At 40.8% G+C, this 27,013-nt stretch overlaps 1 protein-coding gene across 3 annotated transcripts in view; it reads left to right on the top strand.

The window, feature by feature from the left end:
- Positions 1-11,870: 11,870 nt before the first annotated feature.
- Positions 11,871-27,013, top strand: part of dmxl2 (Dmx-like 2) — a 149,743-nt gene continuing 134,600 nt past the window's right edge. For all 3 annotated transcript variants that reach the window (XM_059952796.1, XM_059952797.1, XM_059952795.1), the window contains exon 1: positions 11,871-12,222. In XM_059952796.1, coding sequence (XP_059808779.1) covers positions 12,136-12,222 — 87 coding nt within the window. In that variant the 5' untranslated portion in view covers positions 11,871-12,135. The remainder of the gene's footprint in view (positions 12,223-27,013) is intronic.

Here is a 27,013-nt window from a genome sequence, read left to right as displayed (position 1 = left end):
TTAAAATATTTATCATCCTTGTTCAGGTTGACTCACACCTGACAATGCAGTCGTATTCAGTAGGGATGGATCGATGCTTAGGGGAGTGACCAGGAAGGATAATGTGTTTTTTTCCTCTCTGAACTCACAGAAGCGTTTCCCAAACGATGTTTGCATTGCGATGATTGCCCAATGTAAATACTCCGAATTTATCATGTCGTGACCTTTTTTGAACTCTCTCAAATTGGGGAAGTGAGACAATGTGCCTTTCTGTAAATCTCTGGCAAGCAACGTCAACTTGCGCTCGAATGCCAAAACATCCTCCAACATGTGCAGGGCTGTACGTCCTTACCCCGTTGAAGAGCTGTGTTCAGCGTGGTCAGGTGCGCTGTTATGTCTACCATGAAGTGTAGCTTTTCCAGCCACTCTGGCTGTTCCAGCTCAGGAAAGGTGAGCCCTTTGCTGCCCAGGAAAGTTTTCACTTCTTCCAGACACGCGACAAAGCGTTTCAGCACCTCCCCTCTGGACAGCCAGCGATAAAAACACGTTGTAGCGGTTGCTACACGCAGTCAGTAAACTGCAGTCAAAGATAGCTTTATTCGAACTAAACAGCCTTGCTTTTAAGCCTCCCTCAACCCGCCCCCCATGGGCGCGGATGCTGCAAAAGACACGTACTCACAAACCCCCGTAGGCTATCTCCCTTAGCCTGAACGCTGGCTAATTGTGAGCCGGTTCGGATGTGTCAGGAAATGGGTCGCCACAAAGTCTTATTTAGATTGTACAAGATCACCATAATCTTCAAATTTAGATTTACATTTCAAAAACTAACAAACTAACATAAAATACATTTTAATTAAATACTGACCATGTAGCGGTGTGCTACACGCAGCGCTAAAATTACGACACGGAGTCGGTAACTGCAGTCGAAGGAAAAAACTTTATTCGAAATCTTCAGCCTCACTTTTAAGCCTCCCTCAACCTGCCCCCCATGGCGCAGAGGCTCCAAAGCTCTGTGCTCGCAAACCCCCGTAGGCTATCTAATTGTGAGTCGGTTCGGATGTGCCAGGAAAAGGGTCGCCACAACCAATTATTTCCCAAAGCAACAGGGAGCTGCAGCACAGACGTAAAAGAGCCACATGCGGCTCCGGAGCCGCGGGTTGCCGACCCCCGTGCTAGAGGAACTCAGCAGATCAGGCAATATGTGCAGAGGCGAAGAAATGCTGGCTGTCTTCCCTCTACTCTCTTAGTCCTGATGCAGGTTCACAATATGAAACAGTGACTACTCCTTTGCCTCCACAGAAGCTGTTCAATCCACCAGGACTCCAACTAGCATTTTGGTGCACACCAACGCATGCTCGCTACGGCGTAGAGCAACGCAGAAGTGAAAATCAGGGCTATGGCATAGCCCATATGTACAAGTATAAATCAGCCTTTATAGAAAAGCAGAAAAGATGCCTTATTAGGGTATGAAAGGATGTAAAGAACAACTGATAATAGATTCTGCAATTGTAAATCAAGCCTGAAGGAAAAGCAAAAATATTTCATGTTGTTTTGACTACCAAAAAGCATTTGATTCTGTCCTACACTCATGGTTAATAGAAGCACTTAAACTACACCCAATACTTGTGAAATTCCTACAACACCTTATGAATCATTGGCATACTATAATCACCATATCTATTAACATCCAGAAAAGATCAACCACTGTTATCAAAATAAACCAAGGCATTTTTCTGGGTGATTCTCTAAGCCCATTATGGTTTTTGCTAGCTTTAAGCCCACTCCCTAATTTACTAAACTGGACAAAAACAGGGTATCAAATCAGAAACAGCCTTCTATACCTAGGCGATTTCAAATTATACTTTCCTTCATCAGTAAAACTAAAGCAATTAATTCAAATAGTAGAACTATTTTCGAAAGATATAAACATGAAGTTTGGACTAGATAAGGGCAGAGTATTAAACGTAAAGAAAGGTGCAATAGAGTTGGTAGAATATAAAACAGAGCAGCGGGATACAATACAATCGACAGATGAATATGAAACAGAAGTATTTGGAAACTCAACAAGCAAAGAAATAGATCATACTGTGATAAAGGGATAACTTTTGGCAGAACTTATTTCAAGGCTTAAGAAAAGCTGCCAAACAGAGCTCAAGAGTAAAATATACCAAAGGCAATAAACACTAGGTCAACACACACAAAATGCTGGAAGAAATCGGCAGGTCAGGCAGCATCTACAGAAAGGAGTAAACTGTCCATGAAACCCTTCTTCAAGACTGAGAAGGAAGGTGGGGAGGCAGATGCTTGAATAAAAAAAGCGGGAGGGGAAAGAGGCTAGCTGGAAGGTGATTGGTGAAGCCAGGTGGGTGGTAAAGGTCAAGAGCTGGAGAAGACAGGATCCTATAGGAGAGGAGAGTAGTCGATAGGAGAAAAGTAAGGAGGAAGGGACCCAGGGATAAATAATAGGCAGGTGAGAAGGTCAAAGTGCGGAAGGGGCGGGTGGGGGGGGGGGGGTTGAAATTTGATTACCGGAAGGAGAAATTGATATTCATACCATCGGGTTGGAGGGTACCCAAATGGAATATAAGGTGTTGCTCCTCCACCCTGAGTGTAGCCTCGTCTTGCCACAAGAAGAGGCCATGGATCAGCACATCAGGACAGGAATAGGAATGGGAATCAAAATCTTTGGCCACCAGGAAGTCCCACTTGTTGTGGATATTTTCACCATACTTACATCAACATATTCTTTTGGCATAATATTTTGGTCCAAAACAGATTTACAAAGAAAAATAAGAAATGAAGTGACAAATTTTGGAAAACACTCTGGATATTCAAATATACTTAGATTAACACTACCTAGGACAAAAGGAGGAAGAGGAATAACAGACATGAAAAATTTACACAACTATCAGATTAAACTTCTAAGGATATATTTTCAACAACAAAAACAGTATTCAGCACTCTGTGCAAGCATATGCAATTCTGAATAGAAGTACACACCATTAAATTTAAATGGCAGTACAACCAGAAAAATGAAGGTATTACCACTATTGAAGAAAAGGTGAACCTAAGGAACAGCATGACCCTCCATGGAAGACATCCTCATGATCTGAGCAGACTGGTCATTGACAAGGAAGCATTGAACACCTGGCTCAGAGTTGGAGATCGCTTCCCAGAAACAGAGGGGTTCCTTGTAGCAATACAGGACCAGGTGGTTAATTTGCCTGACACCAGCCCTCTAGGCCTGAGTCGACATAGTAGTAGCAGTTAACACAAAAAAATACCAAAAAACACATAATAAAAAGACCAACAAATTCAAGACAATAAACGTAAAAAGTGCTTAGAAAATCCAGAAACAGTTCAACACATTACATGATCCTGCAGCAGTTTAACTCAATCTGATTACTTACACAGACACAATCAAGTGGCAAGCATCATTCACCAAGATCTTGTTTTAAAATACAAACCCAGGAAAGATATCATACCTTACTATAAATACAAGCCTGATATAGTTTTAAAGTCAGAGTCCTAAAAATTATATTACAACCGATCCATTATTACTGATAGGACAATCCATAATAACCATCCAGATATAATGTTACAGGATAAACAAGTAAGAACATATACTTAATAGAAGTAATCATTCCAAACACACATAACATACAGAAATCAGTGAGTGAAAGACACCTGAAAAATGCTTAGTTAAAAGAGGAAATTGGAAGACTATGAAACATGAACAGTGTATACATTATTCCAACAGTAATATCTACAACTGATATCATCCCAAATTCATTACACAGTAGTGTTAAACTACTAGGCCTACACAGCAATCTTTATGTAAATCTCCAGAAAGCTACAATACTAAACACCTCTAGAATAGTCTGAAAGTTCCTAGCAATTGAGAAATGTGTGCTTGGCAATGCCCATATTTCAAGTTTTACCAGCTTGAGCGAAAAAAAAACAGTTAGTAAATAATACTGAGAATATGAGTTGTAGAGTCCTCAAAATTGAGCCCATAGGTTGTAGAATCAGTTTAGCTTTGAGGTGAGTGAAGTTATCCATATTGGTTCAACAGCCTGATGGTTGAAGCATCATAAACATTCCTGAACTTGGTGGTATGGGGCCTAAGGTTCCCTTACTTCCTTCCTGATGATAGCAGTGAGAAAAGAGCACAGCTTGGATGGTGGGGGTCCTTAATAATGGAAGCTGCTTTCTTTTGGCAGCACTCCTTGTAGATGTTCTCAATGGTGGGTAGAGCTTTTCCTTTGATAGACTGTATCCACCACTTATTGTAGGCTTTTCTGTTTATGGGAGGCAACTGTTCCATTAAAACAGTAGGCTCTCGGATCCAACTTAATGAGACAGAAAAAACACCAACGCCAATTATTTGCTTAGAACAACAAAACTATGTTTATTAGAACAGAATAGAGCAAGCAGTAAAATACTTATCTGACATACAAGGGCCCCTCTTACTACAATACACCTTCCATTCTGCCAATCCACAGTGCTGTTCACGATCAGCCCATTGGTGAGACCTCAAAGAACTACTCCATGCCCCTTGAATGCTCTATTTTATACCCTTTCCATTGATTTGAAATGCTGCAGGGTGGGCAAATCCATAACAAAGATTCAAAGTCTCAAAGTATATTTATCAGAGTATGTATACAGTTTACAACCCTGAGATTCATCTCCAGCAAATCAGAACCAATCATTACTTGTCACCGCTTTTCATGAGTCCCACCCATGTTCAACTAACTTTCATGCTGTTCCCACAATATTGCATCTCATTGTGAATTCCCATAGTATTACTAAAAGCTCCTGAAGCTGGTTCTGATACATTCAGGGCCACAGTGGTGGTGAGATGCTCAGTAAACGTAAAGATGAACCATTTACAATCCAGCACCCAAAATGCGGACTGTCCATTTCCCTCCAGAGTTGCTGCCTGAGCAACCGAGCTCCTCCAGCAATTTGTGTGCTGCTCCATATGCTGAGGGCATTGGTCAAATTTCATTCAATAGTTGTGCCACAAAGGTTGATCTCATCCTCAGGGTGGAGAAGCAACACCCTATACTCTGTTTAGATAGCCTCCAACCTGATGGTCTGAATATCAATTTCTCTTTCCGGTCAAAACGATTGTCTCCCCCTCCTCTCTTCTTCTATTCCCCCTTCAGGCCTTTTACTTCTTCTTACCTGCCTATCACCTCCCACTGGATCCCTTCCTCCTTCCCGTTCTCCTATGGTTCATTCTCCTCTCCCACCAGATTCCTTCCTCCCCTACCCTTTGTCTTACCTACCAACCTAGTGTTACTTTTCACCTTCTAGCTATCCTCCTTTCCCTCCTCCCACCTTTTTATTCTGGCATCTTCCCCTTTCCTTTCCACTCCTGAGGAATGGTCTTGGTCTGAAATGTCGACTGGTTATTCATTTCCATTGATGCTGCCTGAGATGCTGAGTTCCTCCAGCATTTTGTGTGTGTAACTTTGGATTTCCAACATCTGCAGACTTACTCTTGTTTATAATTTGATACTCATTCAATCCTTAATTGTAATTATATTAGCCAGTGTGAGCCAATTTTGGTTTACAGCCATACAGCACTTTTCAATAATTTTTGTGGGCTTATTTTCTATTTCAATTTGGAGATGTCCTGGAAATGTGAAGTGCACATAAAGCATTAAATAGCATGTGAACTCAACGATTATATAGAAACCAGTGTGCAGAATCAATTTTTGAATTATAAATTGCTCTAGTTTAGAATGTGTAATCATTTAGAAAAGAAGTAATTTGGTTAGCATTAGTTTACTAACAAGATTGTCATTCCTGATAATTCTTTTATCAATTAATTACAAGAAAAATAAATAGGATACAGAAAATCATTGTGTTAGGATTAGGAGGGCTGCAAGTCAAGTGGTCCTTGGTTGTTATTTGCATAAAGAAACAAACATGTCTGAGCTAACATCCATATTTAATTCAGCTTTCTAAATCAAGCTCAAAAATAGTTAAAAGTTATATATCAGTATTTATTTGTCATGCTAACCTAAATAATGAGGTTCTGAGAAGACAATATTATTCCATTTGTCTTTTATTTCATGCACTGTGTATATTATACCTGGTTGTATTTCCTGTTACATCTATGGATACCTCTTTGATCTAGGTCATTATCTCTAAGTCTGAAGATAAGGTTGTGCAATAATTGATTATTGGATTGCTGCTGTCTAAGTTCCTGTCAACATGACTACAGAAAACAATGTTACATTTGTAATCACGTTTGTATCACCCCATAACTGGTGTGGGGTATTGGGTATAGTAGTTAAGGAATCATTCATCCAGTTTGTGCTCAGTTATGTGTTGTGTGAACAATTGTAAGAAAGAAACTGATTTGAGATGATGTCAGGGAATGACTTAAAAGGAAAAGAATGTTGAACAAGATCTAAAGAAACTGTATAATTTCTGTTGAATTCCCAGGGCTGAAATGGTTGCGACAAGAAAACACAGGTTTAAAGTGCTGGGGAGTAGGTACAGAGGAGATGTCAGGGGTAAGTTTTTTACTCAGAGAGTGGTGAATGTGTGAAATGGGCTGCCAGCAGCGGTGGTGGAGGCAGATACGATCGGGACTTATAAGAGGCTTTTAGATAGGTACATGGAGCTTAAGAAAATAGAGGGCTATAGGTAAGCCTAAGAAATTCTAAGGTAGGGACATGTTCAGCACAACTTTGTGGGCCAGAGGGCCTATATTGTGCTGTAGGTTTTCTATGTTTCTATGAATGTTTTGCCTAGGACATATTTCAATCCTTCAGCTTGCTAATATAATGATTTTAGAGAACTTCACTGCATCTAATAAAAGAAAAATTTTCAGACCTCCATTTTTAAAATATTTATACCTCCTGAGAAGAAATTTGACTTTGATCACCAGTACTACATATGTGTAAGAATGTGGCTATATATTCATCTCTCATCAATTTTTTATTAGTTTCTCGCATTAGGTTGGGGGATGATGGGCTTGGATATAGAAATATAATAATAAAGCCCTTTTCTTGATACCTAAATATTTGTCTAGAATGTCAGTCATTGCCCATGTTCTTCTTTGGAACATGTCACTTTGATAGTGCCTCTCAAAGTCAAGGTGGAAATAGGTAAGGCTGGACAACAGGGCTCTGGTGAATCTGTATTGGCTAGCCCCTTGTACAGTAGATGCAAGGATTAAATCTACTGTACCAACTTCACAGGATGATGGAGATGCAAGGTCATCAATGGCCTATGCTCCTCTTAGGAGTTAAGGGTCCAAGTAAGTAAGTAAAGTAAGTACACTGACAGTGCTTCTTCCTGTCTCCAGACTTCATATATCCTATGGCACTTAGCTGGACATGCCCAAGGTCAAATGGCACCACTTGTCCTCTGTAAAATTTCAGCCCCATTTACCCATTACAGTGGGCTGTCATTGTTCTGTGATTCATTTACTTTATACTGATGATCATTACTCGTAGTTAATTTATTCCTGGTTTTCGAAAATCAATGCAATACATAGGGATTTGGGACTATTTTCAGGTTGAAGTTCAAGTTCATCCATACACATCTAAACAGTTAAATTGTACATCCTTCCTCTGGGTTCAAAGTGCAAAACACAGTACATATAGTTACGACACAGCACATATAGCTATCCTCCAAGAGGACCACAATCTTGTCATGGTTTGGAGGCTTGTGCGTATCAATAACCCAGAGAGGCTACGTTGGCTAGAGTCAGGACTTTATGCTTTGGCTCTTAGTAGGGTCACCCATGTCAAACAGGTCAAAGGGTAGAGGCCAGACTAAGAGTGGTTCACCAATCCTCCAGGTTCCAGGATCCAGCACAGGGTTAACAACGCTGACTGGTCAAACAAAACTGTTACAGAAGCAGCAATGCAGAATCCTTCTACATCTGTGTGTGACAGTATTCCTGAGTCTCCATCTAGGACTTACAAGACTGACAGTAAGCCACCAATGTGACGAAGGAAGCCATGAATGCCACCAGAGATGGAGGACCTTCATTACTGCCCTAAATGCCAGTGGTGTAACAGGCAAAAGAAAGAACACATAGTTATGATACAGCACATATATTTACAATAAGGCACAACACAGTTACAAAATAATATTAGCACAAGTCCCTGAGTGGCATGGTCTAAAGACTGATGGTGCATGGGATGTTGTCCAGGTTTTGAATAAGATCATTATTTCTATTTAAAATCTATCACTCCATCACATGACAGTTTATAAATACATTGCCATCTGTAAAACCTTGCTTTAGATTAACTGGCAGCCATATATCCTCATTACACTATTTTCTATACTTTAAAAACGTACTTCTTAGGCTGGCTAATACATTAAGTTTTCCAGCATAGGATATAAATGTGCAAACACGAGGAAGTCTGCAGATGCTGGAAATTCAAGCAACACACACAAAATGCTGGTGGAACGCAGAAGGCCCTGCCGAAGGGTCTCGGCTCGAAACGTCAACTGTACTTCTTCCTATAGATGCTGCCTGGCCTGCTGTGCTCCACCAGCGTTTTGTGTGTGCTACTATATAAATGTGAGTCTTTCTTTCCTTTTTTGCCACCTCTCTTGCTAGCTTCAAAATCTGTTTCAATATCCTTATTCTCTACAATGGCTCTGCTCCTCAATTTCTCATTTTGTTTTTCAACTCTTCATTTTTTTATCTTCTCTAAAATATTACTCTATAAGTGGAAAGGTAAAGAGAGTGAAAGTTATTTGATTAGATTGTTTCCACATTATTTGGCAGATTAGTACCCAATAAGCTTGATGTAAATGTTCGATCAATGTCATTTGTCGGAATGTCTCCAGCCTCCCCTAACGATATTCTTGTTCATCTCAACATAGAATTTCACGCCAAAAGTTTACCAATTACTCCTTTGTCATGACATATCCACGATAGATTGCACCCATCATATGGTCAGGTGTGAAGCTAAACATAATTACAAAGAAAAGTAGTTGCTGAAAAGAAATGCAGCAAGAAATAAGCAATAAATTTCATTCTTCAGACTCAGTCCTTTATATTCTATGGCCTTAGAATGACCAGAGAATAAATTCTTTCCAAACTGAATTTGATACCAAATGGGATTCCTATTCCACCTTAAAAATTCTGCAAGTAGGAATGCCATATTGATGTGCTGGATCTCAAGGGAAAATACAAGCAATAGGATCTAACTGTCTAACTTCCACCAAATATTGTAATTATATGAATGTACAGTGGTTATGGGCTTTCCACATACAATTTGAGAATACCTCAGCTTGAAATTACTGCAATAAATTGAAACCTGTACAACAGTAGGTAATCTTAAAAGGTGGTTTATTTTGAATATTTATCATGCTTCTTGAAATGTTTTGACAGAGTGAAGGGAAAGTGATCATGTTACAGTCATCCACTTGGATTTACTAAAGACAGATTGGAATTTTCTTAAATATTGATTCACAAAAAGCTATAGAAGATCAATGAAATGTGGCAGGTACATGCTAGGCAGCTTTGCAGAGTTCTGGTTAGTGAACTTAAAGGGGGAGCAGGGAATGATAAATACAAGCAATTCTACAGATGCTGGAAATCTTGAGCAATGCACACAAAACGCAGGAGGAACTCAGCAAGTCAAGCAGCATCTATGGAGGGCCAAGTTCAAATGAGTAGTGGGCAACAGGGGTCGGTACTGGGACTTTGACCTTTTCAAATTTATGTGACACTGAATGTATGAATGGGGAATTGCAGATATGTTTGCTAAATTTGTTCATGAACAATGAGTGGTCAGAAAGTAAATTGTAAAAAGGATGATAAGAAGTGACAAAATGTTAAGTGAATGGATATGTTGGACCGGTTCGATTCGCACTTACTGAACTTAATGGAACCATTGCATCCTGAAAGTCTTGTCAAGACGGATGCAGAGAGGATGCTTCCATTTTCTTGCCAAAGTGAATTGCCTAACACTTACCTACATTGCTCTCCAATGCTTGAAGAGAGGTCTGCCCCCATAAGTCTCCCAGCTTTTGCAGGTGGCAGTTATTTAGCAGTCTGGCAGGATTTGTACCCAGCCCGATCAATAGAAAGGATTGACACCTAAAAGGTTGAACTTGTAAACTGCAAAGTATGTAAAAAATATGCGGATAGAATATATTTCAAATATTGAACAACAATGCGGGAATGTCCTAGGTCATTGACTTTAGCAAGAAGCATTAAAATGGTTCTTAGAATGAAGATTAACTACTAAATGCTGGTCCGCTGTGAGATTTAGTTTTCTACTATAATGAAGGATAATATGCAGCTACAAGCTCATAAGAACACAAATAACAAATTGACCTTTTTCACAAGGGGATGAGTGGCAGAGTAGAGTAGTGTTTAGCATAATACTTTAGTTTTAGAAGTAGATTGAGGTTCTATTTCTATTAATGTCTCCATCATACCCTCTAGCTCTCCATGTCGTGTTTACACATTCTCCCTGTGATCACATGGATTTCCCCTGGAGCTCTGGATTCCTCCCAAATCACAAAAAAATATAAATTGATTCTGTAAATTTATTCTGGTGTTGGTTGCATGTGATAATCAGGGGGAATTAATGCATGTGTGAGTAAGAAATAGTAGGGGGTGGGTGGATGGTGGGGGGGAGGATTGTTCTGAGAGCTAGCACAGGCCAAAAGGCTAGGTTGTAGGGAAGTATAATTAAAAATGTGTAAGGAGAAAGAGACAGAATAGACTGCAGATGTTGGGGTCTGGAACAATGAATAAACTGCTAGAGGAATTCAGTGGATCAGACAACATCTTTAGAAGCAATGGATAGTTGACATTTTGAGTTTGTATAGGGCTGACATTGGCACCACAGATTCAGCCTGATCCACACTGTGTTCTTCCAACTGTTCTTCTTTTTTGAAAACAAGTAAGGAAGCCTTGCAGAAATTTTATAGGAGAAAGGTGAATCCGCGGCTGGAAGTAAGTACAGTTTTCCCCTCCTGATCTGAGGTTGGATATTCTTGCAAGCAGTACAACATAAGTTTATTTGCTTTACTCCTGGAATGAGTGGGAGGACCTATGATGGAAGATTAAGTGGAACTGGTGTTTATTTTCTGAAATTTACTAGAATAAGAGAGAACATTTAAATATATAACATTATTATATTACTAGAAATTACAAATTGGGACATCTTCTTGGGGTAAATGGTTGATCATGAGGAGATTCTGCCAACATGATTATGATTCTTTGGAGTTCTGTAGGATTGCAGCTGAACAAATCAAAGGCTGTAATTGATAATTTTCTGGAATTTGCAGTGTTGGAAACGGAAAGCAGCTTTGATTTTGTTGAATTGAGGGACGTGATTAGGATACCATGACCTATATGTCCTTCTTGTTATACTAACACAAAGTTTAGCCTCCTGAGATCCTGAGCATCACATTGCCCATTTTACTTGATTCAACCCCCCTCGAAACCAGAAGCAGAGGCCCATGTAGGTAAGATAGAAAGATCAGACCAGCTACATCACCGTACAGATCATCTATAAAATGCATCAATTAATATAAGAATCAATTAAATAAGGATTCTGAAAGGAAATTTTAGGCAGAAAGTAAAAGTCAAAGAAATAATGTTCATGAAGTACTTCTGTAGGTCTTTTTTGATGCATTTTGCAATATGTGAATTAGGATTTCCCTCATGCGTCCATGGCAATCTCCATCGGTCGACCCGCTGCGAAGGACTGGGAAGTGACACCGCAGCAACAGTGGCGGCTGCGGCAAAGGCTGTCCGATTACGTCACCAGTCCCTCCGCCTGCCCTCGTCACGCGCTCGCCTGCCCAGAGGGCGGGCGCGGGCGCGGGCGCGGGCGCGGGCGCGGACGGAGGAGCCCGCCGGCGCGCGTGCCCGCTCCACCCCGGCAGCGCGCACGGGGGGTGATCCGGGTATTTTGAAATGAACCGGGTGAGCGCCGCGGCAGCGCTGGCGCCTCGGAGCGGCTGAGGGGGAAAAGTCCTGCGCCGGAGCACCGGGGAGGTGCTGGTTGGCGGAGGGAAGAAGGCGTGGAAGAGAAGTGCACACATTTAACACACAGATAATACAAAAACAGAGCCGCCTGCGTCGTTGAGGGAGGGCGCGGCGGTGACCTGACCGGGAATGTTGTAGGGAAGCTGCCGGCCGTCACTATGCATCTCCATCAGGTGCTGACCGGAGCTGTCAACCCCGGCGACAACTGCTACTCGGTCGGGGGCATCGATGACATTCCGTTCACGGTAAGGGGCTTGCTCTTATTTATTCGGTTCCTACTCGGCTACTTTGTGTCCTGGGTGGTGGGGAGTGTAAAATACAAAGGTGCTGTTCCCCGATCTCCCCACCCCCACTATCTTTCAGTGCGTGGTTAATGCAGGCAGCAGTGATGCAGCAGGTCTTTTGATTCTGTGGGTGTGCGCTGAAGCCCGAATTAACTTCCTTTTGAAATATGCTGTAGTTTGCATGGGTCGTTGCCTGCACGCCTACCTGCTGTTTGCATGAATTCTTTACGGGCTTCTCACGGTAAGCAGATCGAAGAAATGCGAGTGCAGTTCAGCTGTTCTCTTTCCGCCCACACTTTACACGTAGCTCTGCATGTCTCACATGATTTACTTTATAAATCGAGAATATCAGCACAATCAGATATCTCCCAGTTCCGTTTCGTGAAGAAAGGTATCGTCATTATTATTGCTGCGACGGTAGCGGATAGGCTGATGTTGTAATGTGTTTTGTGCTGCTTGCTGATTTTGATTGCATTAATAAATCATGGTGCTGAAAAAGGCTGACTGTCACATCCTTCAGAATTTCCAACAGGTTTCCATAACTTGTCTGTTGTGGTACTGCAATTTTACCAGCACTAAACTACGCATAAATGCAATTTCGGATTCTGCATAACACAGTCGGTAACTGCAGTATTTATTTTGGATGAGAGCGGTAGGGCGGAGGGACTAGATCGGAAAATGAAATAATCGAAACCAAGGTCTTACAGTTTATAAAACAAAACAACGGAAATGTATTTTCTTCACGGGCTAAATAAACGTTTGAATAAATGCAGAAGTAACACACTATTGGTGAAAATTGTATTAAAAGATAAATATGCCAGAATGTTAGGTTGTATTGAACTTTTCTAGCGGCAAATGTTTTTCAAAACTAAATTTAGTTCTGACTTCTTTGATTAAAAAATCATGTTTGTATTTTACAACTGTCTGTTTACGAGTTGACACAACACTTGATTTAAGTTCAGGGCTGTGGATACATGTATCTGAAGATAAGACTTTGAAATTAAGGGGTGTGATTTAAGAGCTGGAAAGTAGTACTCAGGCAAAATAATAATCGTGATTTTATTGAATGGAGATGCAAGGATACTAATATTAATACATTTTTTCATTGACTCTATTATGGTTATTCTATCAAGGATTTATTGAGTATGACTGCAAGAAAATTAATCTCAGGGTTATGTACTTTGATAAATTTTACTTTGAACTTTTAATGCTCAGCTTCAAGAACCTTCTAGGCAATAATTTTAGTGCAGTACTTAGTAAATGCTGCAGGAGCACTGATGAAGTTGTATTTGCTTTGGAACAACTAACTATTAAGCCATTATAGTGACAGTCAAATGAGCTATTTGAAGAAATGCAGGGATTTTCCCATATCTTATATTTTGGCATAGACATACAATATCCCATGTATCCAGCATCAGTGTTCTGTGTAGAAAATAGAGTGGAAAAATCAATTACTGCATTTATCACTTTGCAGTCGTTTATTAGCAAAGTCACAGGCAAAGGCATTAACTGTATTGATTAGGTAGCTTTAAGTTAACCAGTAATCTCCCACTGGTGCTTGGTTTGTGTTTTAAACATTCCCTGTAAGCATCAGACCTCAGTACAGCCTTGGACAATATTTTGGAAATGGGTTCTATTTCGAAGGTTGCATGCTTGTGTTTAAACTAATATGACATAAAGAAACTCGAGCATAATTGGTAGAAAACACATAGTTTGAGTCATGGAGACAGGCAGCACCATAACAAATCCTACAGCCCACTGAATCTGCATTGACTATCAACAATTTGCATCAATTCTATATTAAACTCAATTTGTATTCTCACCACGCACAGATCCCTCTCTTCCAACAACCCCCCCCCCCCCCCAGCCCTAGTTTTACCATTCACCTATATACTAGGAAAATTTACTGTACCCAATGAACGTGGGATGCTGAAGGAGATTACCTAGGTAGCCAGGCTGGGAGTTTGTCAATTAGGTTAAACAAACTTGTGTTTAATCTCCTTGTGCCTAACTTCAGATCACAAAGCAGGTATTTGCAGACTATTCAGTATAATTCACCAGGATGTAGATGGAGTCAGAGTTGAACCCACCACATCTATCCTGACTTTCTGTCAATTTACACCAGGGGTTCCCAACCATATTTTATGCCATTGGCCAATATCATTAAGCAAAGAGTCTGTGAGCACCATGTTGAGAACCCTTTATCTACACTAATTCTATTTGCTCAGGTTAAGACATAATTCTGTTTGTTCCCATTAAGGCAGTGTCATTCTATTCCTTGCCTTTTTAAATGGTTCTCTGCATAACTTTGACTGAGTGGTATCACAGCAACCTCTTGCTCAACGTCAGCAAGACCAAAGAGATGATTGTTGACTTCAGGAGAAAGAAATCAGAAGTCCATGAGCCAGTATTCTCTGGAAGATCAGAGGTGGACAGGGTCAGCAACTTTAAATCCTCTGTGTTATTGTTTCAGAGGCTCTGTCCTGGGCCCAGCACATAAGTGCAATTAGAAAGATGGCATGACAGAACCTCTACTTCCTTAGGTGTTTGCGAAAGTTTGGCATGACATCGAAAACTTTGACTAACTTTTATAGAAGTGTGGTGGAGAGTATATTGACTGGTTGCATCATGGCCTGGTATGGAAACACCAATGCCCTTGTATGGAAAAGAGTACAAAAGGTTGTGGATATGATGCATATCACTGGGAAGCACCCCCCCCCCCACCACTGAGCACATCCCATCAACAAGGATCCCCACCATCCAGGCCATGCTCTCTTCTTCCTGATACAAAAGCAGGAAGCCCTGAGGGCTTACACCACCATGTTCAGGAACAATTGTTACCTGAACAATTGTTCAGGCTCTTGAACCAGAGGGGATAACGTCACTTGCCTCATCACTGAACTGTTGCCACTTACTGGACTTACTTTCAAGAACTCTTCGTTTCATGCTCTTGATATTTATTGCATTATTATTATTATTGTTTTTCTTTCTTATTTGCATAGTTTGTTTTTCTACACAGGTTCGCCCTGTTGGGTGTGGTCTTTCAGTGATTCTATTTACTGGGATTGACTGCACAAAAATGAATCTCATTGTTGTATATGGTACACTTTTGATAATAAGTGTACTCTGAACATTGATTTCCCCACCTCCTCTTGCACTCCAGTGCAGATGTTAACTAGTCTCTGTGTAAATACGTACATTTAAAAACCTACAGATCCCCTTTGAAGTTCCAACCTTTCACCTTAAGCCTCCTGTTTTGATATCCCTACACCTTGAGATAAATCTATTCTATCTATGCCTTTCCTAATTTCATTACTTGTACTAGGACATCTCTCATCCTCCTTCGCATCTAGGAAAACAAACACAGCAAGTCTAATCTCTTTCCCATGACTAACATCATCCAATCCAAATGACTTTCTGGGTGAATCTCCTCTGCACTTACTCCGGCCTAGTCATATCTTTCCCAGAGTATGATGACTGGAAATGTACCAGTTATGTGCATGGGTGAAAGCTTGGCAGACTGAGTTTAATGTAGGGAAGTGTGATGTCGTGTATTAATGGAGAAGGGTCACAAATGCGTTAAGTACAGTGGCATATTGGTGCAGATCTTCCCCAGGTTATATAGGAAGGAGATTGAAAATCTGTTTGGTACCACAACAACCACCTCTCACACAATGTCAGCAAAACCAAAGAGCTGATTATTATGAATGAGGAAACCGGAGGTCTATGAGCTAATTGTCATGAGGGGATTTGATATGGAGAGGGTCAGTCACTTTAAGTTTCTTGGTGTTATTTCAGAGTATCTCTCCTGGGGCTGGCACATAATTACCATTATAAAGAAGGCATGCCAGTGCCTGTACTTTCTTAGAAGTTTATGCAGATTCTGCATGTCATCTAAAACTTTAACAAACTTATACAGATGGATATTGCCGACTATCCTGGTATAGAAACACGAATGCCCATGAATGGAAAAGTCTACAAAAAGTAGTGAATGCAGTACAGTCAATCAGAAGAGGGGGACGGGTGAGTCCTGGGCTGGATGCCCTGCTCACTTAAGAAAGATGAAGCATCTCTCATAGTCTCTCCTTTCCAGGTGTAATGACACTGCAGAACCACTGTTTGGCTTGCCATGCAGGAGGTCTCTAACATACGGCCTCTCTACACTACTGTGGCCATAGCAACGCCTTCATGTGTCATACCTGAGTTTACTATGTCATGGCGCGACCGAGTGTTCAGCAGTATAACTGGGTGGGCAGGCTAGGCCATTCAGCCTTGGTTGGCAGCCAGCCTAGGAGAAGGACAACTCCAATTCCAAACCTGGGCATTCTGTCTAGGAGAAGGAAAACTTTGATACTTGACCTACAACCTTGTGGTTGCCATAGTTGTCGCAGCCTGTTGTGCGATTGTGGAATGTCTCCCAGCCTAAAAAAATGGAGTCTGTCTACGTGCACTGATTCTCACTATAAATCTCTGCAGCACAGGCGGGAAGGGAGAACTCCTCTTCCCTTGTGATCTTTGCAAGCAAAGAACCAGCCAGCCCTCCCCACCTTTGAGCGCATCTACAAGGAGTGCTGCTACTAGAAAGCAGCATTCATATTCAAAGACACCCAGCGTCCAGGCCATGCTCTCTTCTCACTGCTGTCATTGGGAAGGAGCCTTGGATCCCACAACACCAGATTCAGGAATAGTTATTACCCTTCAACCATCAGACTCCTGAACAAGCATGTCACGTGGGATTTCTCCAGGTACTCCAGTTTCCTCTTCCTGCAGTTCAAACACCAGCTGGTCATTGTAAAGTTGTCCCATGATAAGGCTAGGATTAAATTGGGGCCTTGCTGGGTAGCATGGCTTGAAGGGCCTACTCCACCCGGCAACCAAAGAAATAAATAAATAATAGATTTACTTTGAACTTATGAGGTTACAAACACAGCTCGTACATCTGAATGAATGTTTGAGAGACCAGCAAGATGGATTTTGCCAGCTATTGTGGGGCATTATGGTCATTTTCTACCGCTTTGGGACAGGGCCACATTACCAACACAAACTGCCTTGGTTGTAAATGGGTCACAGGAATGGAATCCTGCTGTAATCTGCAGAGAGCCTGTACTAACGTGTATGAATCTTAACAAGTTAGCAAGCAGGAGCAGCGAATTACTCAGAAGCCTCAATGTAGGAGAGTCGAAATGGAGAAGTATTGTTAGATTTATGTAATGTGTTAATGAGGCCACATCTGATGTATGTGTACAGTTTTGGCTACTACCTTGTTTAAAAAAAGATACAGTAGTATTGGAGGAAGTCAAAAGAGATTCACCAGGCTGATTACAAGGCTCATAGGATTGTTGTGTAATGAGATGCCAAAGAAGATGGATGTGTATTCTTTGGAGTCCAGAAGAATTAGGTGTGATCCTGTTGAAACCTACAAAATACAAAGGGGACTTTAGATATTGGAATGTTCGAGGTGAAGTATGAGGTGAGAGAAGTGGTCATTTTAGACAAAGATGTGTAGATATTTCTTCACGCAAAAGGTAGCTAATCTCAGGATTTTTTTTATCCCAGACGGTTGTGGAGGGTAAATCATTGGAGGAATTTAAAGTGTAAGTAAATACATTGGGGGAAAAAAATCAGGAATTAAATATTGCAGAACCAGACTTAGAGAAGTTGTGGCCTGAGCAAATCAGCTGTGATCATAGTACATTGACAGATTTGCATAACCAGGCAGCCTACTCCTACTCATGCTCCTCTTTGTTGTGGTCTTCAAATTCTGCATATATTGAAGCCCTTACTTTCCAATGCCGTAAACTCCGGATGACAAGAAGGCTTGTCTGGTAAATAGAAAATATTATTCATGCAATTGCCTCACTGAGGAGCTCTCCCCTGGCTGAAGTAATTGATATTCCAAGTACAGACAAAAGATTCAAAGTACATTTATTATCAAGGAATGTATAAGATATACAACCTTGAGATTTGTCTGCCTACAGGCAGCCACGAAGCAATAAACTTGAAATAACCCAATTTTTTTTTTAAAAAAGACCAACACCCAATGTGCGGAGAAAGAGGGGGAGAAACACAAATCATACAAACAATCAAAGCAAGCAACAGCTTTCCAATGAGTCCATAGACCCAGAGCAGCCTGAGTAGGCCCATAACTTCAGTGTCAGTTCATCATACAGTGGGGCAAATCACTATGAAACTTGCAGACATGAAGCGCAGAACGGCTGGAGCAGTTTCAGCCACAGCATCATAGAGGGATGAGTATACATCGCGGAAGAGTGAGCGGAAACGGCCTGATCCTTGTCTCTAATCTCGACACCCTACTTTTTCAGTCTACCTGGGCTGGTGTTTAAATCGTCCAAACATCGGGTTGTGCCCTGTGCTAGGACCCAGGCCCCACTGCAGTGATATGCTCGGGGCTTGCATTGATTCAACCTCGCTCATGGTTTAGGCGGCTGGGGTCCAAAACTCCTCCACACTGACTCCTCTCCAATTCACTCACTCTGACACCGTCTCAAACATGCCTTGACCTCATTCTGAACACCTCTCCTCGAATGTGCCACACTCTGAGGCAGTTTCAGAGTGAGTCTGCCTCTTTTGTTGATGCTGAATGATGTTACTCTTTCATTACCAACAATGCTATGATGACATACTGCATTTGTAAGAGTACCATTACTGGTCTGCTGCTAATGGTTGAATTCTCTGCCTAGTAGAACACATCAGAAATGATATATTCTATGGTGACTCCATAGTCTATAAATAGTCTAAAATACTCTATAATGCTTCCATGGAACAAGTCAGTATAATAATTGTCTGCGTGCATGTAAGTATAACATTCAGAAAGCTTGATGTAATTCAAGCCAAAGCAATCCATTCCATCCACCAGTTTGCATATCCATTCCCTCGACTATTAACTCACTGTGGCTACATCATGCAATATTTACATGGTTCACTGGAATGACTTGCCAAAACTTCTTTTAGCAGCAACCATTCATAGCTTCTATATTTAGAAACAAAGGGCAACAGATATATGCAAAAACCCATCAATTCCACCTTTGTAATAATGATATGCCCCTTTGATTGGGATATTTATTGCTTTTATCCCTTAATCGGGTCAAAAATGTGGTACTGTCCACTAATGGCACCTTTATGATATGAACAACAATTTGAAGGTGACAGTCCTATGCTACCTTCTCAACAGCAGCTGGAGCTGGGCAATGAATGCCGAGAACAAATAATTCCTGAGAACATTTTCTCCATAAGATAAATTGACTTGGTGCAGACACCCAAAATGTTGAAGGAACTCAGAAGTTCAGCAGCGGCTATGGAGGAATATGGCCATCAATGTTTTGAACTGCAACCGTCCATCTGGACTGAAAGATAAAAATTTGAGAAAACCAAAATAAAAGATAGGGGGAAGAGGTGGAGCAGGTGCTTGCAGATCAGATCCAGGTGAGGGGGGCTGATAAGACAATAGGGGAGGGGAGAGTAGGAATAGTGCCAGAAGCTGGGGGATGATAGATGCTAGTGACAAAAGGGGTAAAGATGATGAAACTGATAGGACAGGAAGATGGAGCATAGAATAAAAGTGAGAGGAGGGCAGATGAAAACAGTGGGGGGGGGGTGGAGATGGAGGGGAACCAGTAGAAATGCGTGGATAGAGGAGGGGAAAGAAATGGGGTGAAAATGGATGAGTAGTTCAGGAGAAGAGAGAAAAGGGTCAGAGAAAGAGTTGGAGATTTCAGCATTCAAGTTGCTGGGTTATAGACTACCCAGGTGGAATGTTAGGCGCTGTCCCTCTAGTCTCATCTGGGCAGTAGAGGAGGCAGAGGACAATCATGTTGGTGCGGGAATTAAAATGGCTGGCAGTTGTGAGACCACACTGCAGCAAGGGTACAAGTGCTTGGCAAAACAGTTGACCAGTCTGTATCTGGTCTCAGCGATGTAGAGCAGGACGCATAATGCCCCAATGTAATAAATAATGCCAGGGATTTGCAAAAATGCCAGATGTATAAAGCCGCCTCACCAGAAGAACTGAATAGGGCCCTGGATGGTGGTGTAGGAACAGGTGTTACATCTCTTGTGGTTAAAAGGGAGTGCTTGGGAAGAAGGGAAATGAATGGGAAAAGATGAGTGGACCGGGGGTTACAGAAAGAGAGAGAGAGATATCCCTGCAGAAAGAGGTGTGGAAGGGAAGATATGGGTGGTAGTGAAACCATCTCGAGAAAAGATGGACATAATAGCAGAGTCCTTGATGATTTGAAGCTTATCCAAGAAATTATAGAACAAAAAATACAAAACAAGGAAAATACAAAAAGTACAGCTATATTAGATGTTCATGTTGTGAAATAATACAGCAGTTAACTGATTGGATAACATAATAAATATGTTCCAACATTACTAGGGATTTTCTGATGTTTTAAGTAATTTGATACAAGTGTAGCCATCAAAAGAACCACCCACTTCTTATCATAGAATGCACATTTTTTGGAATCAAGTTTAGATAGTTTACCTTGCTAAGTAAATTAAAGTTATAAAATATTTCTTAAAGCATCTTTTTTTATTATGGGTTTATGCACAAATGAAAAGTAGAATTGCATTAATTTACTTAACTAGAGTTCCAGGTATGCCAAAATATACCATAATGTTTATTTAAAAACAAAGGTGCGCATTTATATAATACCTTTCAAGACATTATAAAGCAATTCACAGACAGTAAAGTACATACTGAAGCTTAATTCACTCTTGTTTAAAAACATAGCAACTGACTTGGGAAGAGCAAGCTCTTGGAATAGTAAAGTGAAAATAACAAGAAAATGTGATGTAGAAGTGTTGTTTGAAGGATAAGTACTGGTGAGGCCACCAGAAATCAGTACTTTCAAATAGTGACATAGGATTATTTACATCCACGTGTGAAGGTTGGCTTGATTCAGTTCAATGTTTCATTGGAAAGTTGGCAACTCTTAGCAGTGTAGCATTCTGATAGTACTCCACTACCAGTCTCAATATTTGTGCTTAAAAATTCAGAGTGCTTGACCCAGAATCTTCTGCTTCAGTGAAGACTACTATCAGTTTAACTGCAGAAGTGTACTCAGCTGGTGTTTTTATTTATATTAAACATCAATTTGTATATAGCCAACTCCTACAAACAGTAATGAATTTTTGTAAAGATGAGGTAATCTATTTTGGTGATGGCAGCCAAGAGATACATATTGACAAGGGTGCAATGGAGAATAAGTTGCACTTGTTTAAAAAGTACTAGGATCTTTTGCATCCATCTAAGACCAATGTGGCTCTGATTTTTCATTTAGTGAATGTAGTCCAATAGTGCAAATAAAAGAATTTTAGAAAAGATTTGGCCCATTTTGTGTTCGTAGTCTGAGCAGTTAAGGGTAGTATATTCTAGTTTATTTAGTGTTATCAGGAATTGTGTTCATCTTAATGAAAGTATGATAAGTTGAATAATCTTGCAGCATTTGATAAAAGGGACCTGGGAGTCTTTGTGCAGGATACCCTAAAGTTTAACCTCCAGGTTGAGTAGGTGTGAAGAAGGTGAATGCAATGTTGGCATTCAAGATTATGAATGAGTTCCATTCCTGAGTCTGTCTTTAAGTCGGATTTGTACGTAAGTTGGAACAAGTACATCTGGTATTATTTAGCGGCAGTTAGTCAAATGTTTGTCGTAGTATACAGTATATATTTTACCTTTCTATGCATATAAAACACTTAAGAAACATATGTCTACCATTAATTAAACCACTGCGTTGCTTAGTAATAATTGTAGCTCTCATTGGGGCAGGGCCTTTCACATGCTCCATTATTCTCACTTTATCCTTTATCCTTTAAAATTGTTCCGATCGTTGACCGACTTGTAGCTTAACGCTTTTCCAATGACCGATGACCTTTTACCTCTTTCCAAATGCTTTATTATTTCCACTTTATTTTCAATTGCGATTGCTTCCCGTCAACGGAACAGGAACACTGCAGGCGGCAGTTTCCAACCTCCACTGACTCCTGAGGTCTGCTGGGTCCTAAGGACCACCGCACTGAGACAGATTAAATGGGACAAGTGGGGGCTGCACTGGGTTTGAGTATTTGATCCTCTTCAATATACCGCTTTGGAATTTAAACTAGAGGTGGCAGTGGGTTTTTTTTACGAGGTCGAGTTCCGAGCTTGACATCAACCCGGTGTGCTCGGGAGCAGTCTGACACTGGATTGAACTCGGGAACCTCCATTCTCGAGCCCAGCGCTGATCTCACTGCACCACCAGCTGACTGGAAAAGGTGGGGGGGGGGGTGTCAGGGTGAATCTTGCTAAGAAAAATTTAAGCCAAAGTTACACACTCAACACTGTGTCAACGGCAGTGACTTAAAATGGCAGACGGCGTCGCGATCCAACTTAAAATGGCGGATGACGTTCTCCTTCCTAGGTTCATAAGTACGAGTTGTTCTTAAGTTGGACATTGGTAACTCGGGGACTACCTGAGTAAGAACGGGGATGTGATGTTGAGTCTCTATAAGACACTTGTGAGACCACATGTGGAGTATTGTGTGCACTTTTGGGCTCCTTATTTTAGAAAGGATATACTGACATTGGAGAGGGTTCAGAGAAGATTCACAAGAATGATTCCAGAAATGAAAGGGTTACCATATGAGGTATGTCTGGCAGCTCTTGGGCTGTATTCCCTGGAGTTCAGGAGAATGGGGGGGGGGGGGCGGGGGGGAATCTCATAGAAGCATTCCGAATGTTAAAAGGCCTGAACAGATTAGATATGGCAAAGTTATTTCTCATGGACCATGAGTCCAGGACAAGAGGGCGTGACTTCAGGATTAAAGGGCGTCCATTTATTGGATCAGCCATGATTGAACGGTGAAGCAGACTCAATGGACCGAATGGCCTACTTCTGCTCCTGTATCTTATGGTCTTAAAATATATATTTAATAGACTCCACTAAAGTATTTACTGAAATAAAAAATCTATTTGTTTACTTTGACATTGCCAACAGTGATAGTTGAAACCAAATATCAGAATTAAAGAGACAAAAACTATAATGTAAGTGAGGATATTTCATGTATTTTGTAACTTTGAAATCAAGATATACAGAGAAGCCTTTTGCAGAAACATTTCCATGACTCTCATGGCATAGTGTTCATTAGTTTTGTTTCCCAGGACTTTTAATTTCTTGAAAAATAAATGGCCATAAATACAAATTTACTAGCTACTTGAAGAATCAATTAAGTACGGACAAACAATTGCACGTTTTAAATTGGCTAGCTTCAAGTCTAGATAAATTTACATGCAACCCTTCAGTTTAAAAAAAATCTTAAATTACAGCACTGTTTTATCTGGTTTAAAGCCTACAAAGCAACTGAGATATTCTAAACTTTAAATTCTCAGAGAAGATGCTAACTGCTTGGAAGTTGTAGAGTAGAATGCATACAGAATGGTGAAATAAGCTAGAGTCGACCTTCTGAGTAAAGAAATTGATCTAAACGTTTGAAGATAAATGGTGAAGCAACACTTATGGCAGTGTGGAAAAAAGTAAATTTAAAAGCATTAAGAGGAAATGTTGGAAATACTTGGCGAGTTCCAAATATGTATCAAAATAATATGAATATATTAAAAAATATTCAGTGCCTGGAGCTCTTGGTTTTCAGTTTTAATTTCCAATTATTTGTCCTGCCATCTAACAGGAAGGTGAAGCTAAAACACTTAACTCATTGTTCACTGTTGCAGGCAACACATGTAATGGATGTTCCAATCATTTATCTGGGATTTATTTTTATTCCTTTACCCATTTTACTCCTTGGGAAGAAATTTCTTTGTTCTTAGCACTGGTTCATGAACTCTGAACATTAACTAATTGTAAGATTTAGAAGAAAGAAATGTTCTGAGGATAACATAATAAAGTGTATTACATATGAATTAATATATTTAAATATTTTCTATGGTTTTGATTTCTGTTATGAAGAAAATCTGATTCATGTGAAAAAAGGGTATATTGCAAATAGATGCTATTCTTCAAAGAATTTAGAAGAAGAGGAGGAGGATCCCAAGCAAAATTATAGTATTTATTCCTCATTTGGTTGAACTTGATGACTGGGCGCTACAAATGGTTTACTATGATTTTCCCACAACCACAATACATTTAGGAGCTGCGAGATGCTCTGATCTCTGGCTCATAGAAAGTTAGAAAACCTACAGTACAATATAGGCCCTTTGGCCCACAAAGTTGGGTTGAACATGTCCCTACCTTTGAAATTACTAGGCTTACCCATAGCCCACTATTTTTCGAAGCTCCATGTACCTATCGAAAAGTCTCTTAAAAGACCCTATCATATCCGCCTCCACCACCATTGCCGGCAGCACATTCCACGCATTCACCACTCTGAGTTTTAAAAAAAATACCCCTGACATCTCTTCTGTACCTACACTCCAGCACCTTAAACCTGTGTCTTCTTGTGGCAACCATTTCAGCCCTGTGAAAAAGCCTCTGCTCGTGTGGATAGTCAAAGTCTCTCATCATCTTATGCACCTCTATCAGGACACCTCTCATCCTCTGTCGTTCAAAGGAGAAAAGGCCGAGTTCACTCAACCTATTCTCATAAGGCATGCTCCCCAATCCAGGTAACATCTTTGTAAATCTCCTCTGCACCCTTTCTATGACTTCCACATCTTTCATGTAGTGAGGCGACCAGAACTGAGCACAGTACTCCAAGTGGGGTCTCTGCTCTCTGCTCCTAAGTTCAATTCCACGATTGATGAAGGCCAACACACCATACCATACGCCTTCTTAACCACAGAGTCAACTTGCACAGCTGTTTTGAGTGTCCTATTGACTCGGACCCCAAGATCCCTCTGATTCTCCACACTGCTAAGAGTCTTACCATTAATACTATATTCTGCCATCATATTTGACCTACCAAAATGAACTACTTCACACTTATCTGGGTTGAACTCTATCTGCTACTTCTCAGCCCACACTATCCAGAGCACCTCCAACCTTTGTGTCATCAGCAAACTTACTAACCCATCCCTCCACTTCTTCATCCAGGTCATTTATAAAAATCACAAAGAGTAAGGGTCCCAGAACAGATCCCTGAGGCACTCTACTGGTGACCGACCTCCATGCAGAATAGGACCCGTCTGCAACCATTCTTTGCCTTCTGTGGGCAAGCCAGTTCTGGATCCACAAAGCAATGTCCCTGTGGATCCCATGCCTCTGTACTTTCTCAATAAGCCTTGCATGGGGTATCTTATCAAATGCCTTGCTGAAATCCATATACACTACATCTACTGCTCTTCCTTCATCAATGTGTTTAGTCACATCCTCAAAAAATTCAGTCAGGCTCATAAGGCCTGACCTTCCCTTTACAAAGCCATGCTAACTATTCCTAATCATATTATACCTCTCCAAATGTTCATAAATCCTGCCTCTCGGGATCTTCTCCATCAACTTACCAACCACTGAGGTAAGACTCACTGGTCTATAATTTCCTGGGCTATCTCTACTCCCATTCTTGAATAAAGGAAGAACTTTTGCACTGCTCCAATTCTCCGGAACCTCTCCAGTCCCCATTGATGATGCAAAGATTATCACCAGATCATTGGCAATCTCCTCCCTCGCCTCCCACAATAGCCTGTGGTACATCTCATCCGGTCCTGACGACTTACCCAACTCCAAGAGCTCCAGCACATCCTCTTTCTTAATATCTACATGCTCAAACTTTTCAGTCTGCTGCAAGTCATCACTACAATCACCAAGATCCTGTTCCATAGTGAATACTGAAGTAAAATATTCATTAAGTACCTCTGCTATTTTCTCCGGTTCTGTACACAGTTTCCAACTGTCACACTTGATAGGTCCTGTTCTTTCATGTCTTATCCTTTTGCTCTTCACATACTTGTAGAATGCCTTGGGGTTTTCCTTCATCCTGCCCGCCAAGGCCTTTTTACGGCCCATTCTGGCTCTCCGAATTTCCTTCTTAAGCTTCTTCCTATTAGCCTTACTATCTTCTAGATCTCTAACAATACCTAGCTCTCTGGACCTTTTGTAAGCTTTTCTTTTCTTCTTGACTAGATTTATTACAGCCTTTGTACTCCACCCCCCTGTATCCTACCATAACTACTCTGTCTCCTTGGAATGTACCTATGCAGAACCCCACACAAATATCCCCTGAACATTTGCCACATTGATTTATGCTGCATTGATTTCATTCCTCTCCTTGAATAACATCTGATTCCAAACCAAACCTCTTTAGAATTAAAATTCATTGATTGTTGTTAATCATCTTTTTCCCACCCCTATCTCCATCACTGATGCCCTTTTTATAACCCATCTGATCTTGAACCTCTCCAGAAAGATTTCTGTGAGGTGTTGTATGAATGCAAGTAGCTTTTGAGGAACAGAAAGCAGGAAATTTGCATACAAGGCTGAGAGGAAGTGGTCGATTTGAGTGAGGATGGAGAAGATTTGCAGGATTTGGCTTTGATGTTCACTGCCCAAGATAGAGATATCAACCAGTTTAAAGAGTGGATTTGGCTTTTGGGTTACTACACACTGTGTAAGCTGCAAAGGGTTACTTTGAAAGAGGCATGAGAAAGTAGCTGTAGTATGGAACAGCATGCTTGCATGAATCATAACCTGTGGAGGGGAAGTGGTTAAAGAGGGAACATAATATTTGACTTTATTTACAGAGAACATATTGTTTGCAAGATTCAGAAGACTTTCACTGTTGTGATAGTACTAACAATGCTTAT

Source organism: Hypanus sabinus, chromosome 28 (assembly GCF_030144855.1).
Source record: "Hypanus sabinus isolate sHypSab1 chromosome 28, sHypSab1.hap1, whole genome shotgun sequence".
NCBI classification, from domain to species: Eukaryota; Metazoa; Chordata; class Chondrichthyes; order Myliobatiformes; family Dasyatidae; genus Hypanus; species Hypanus sabinus.
This window is presented reverse-complemented; position numbering and strand designations above follow the sequence as displayed.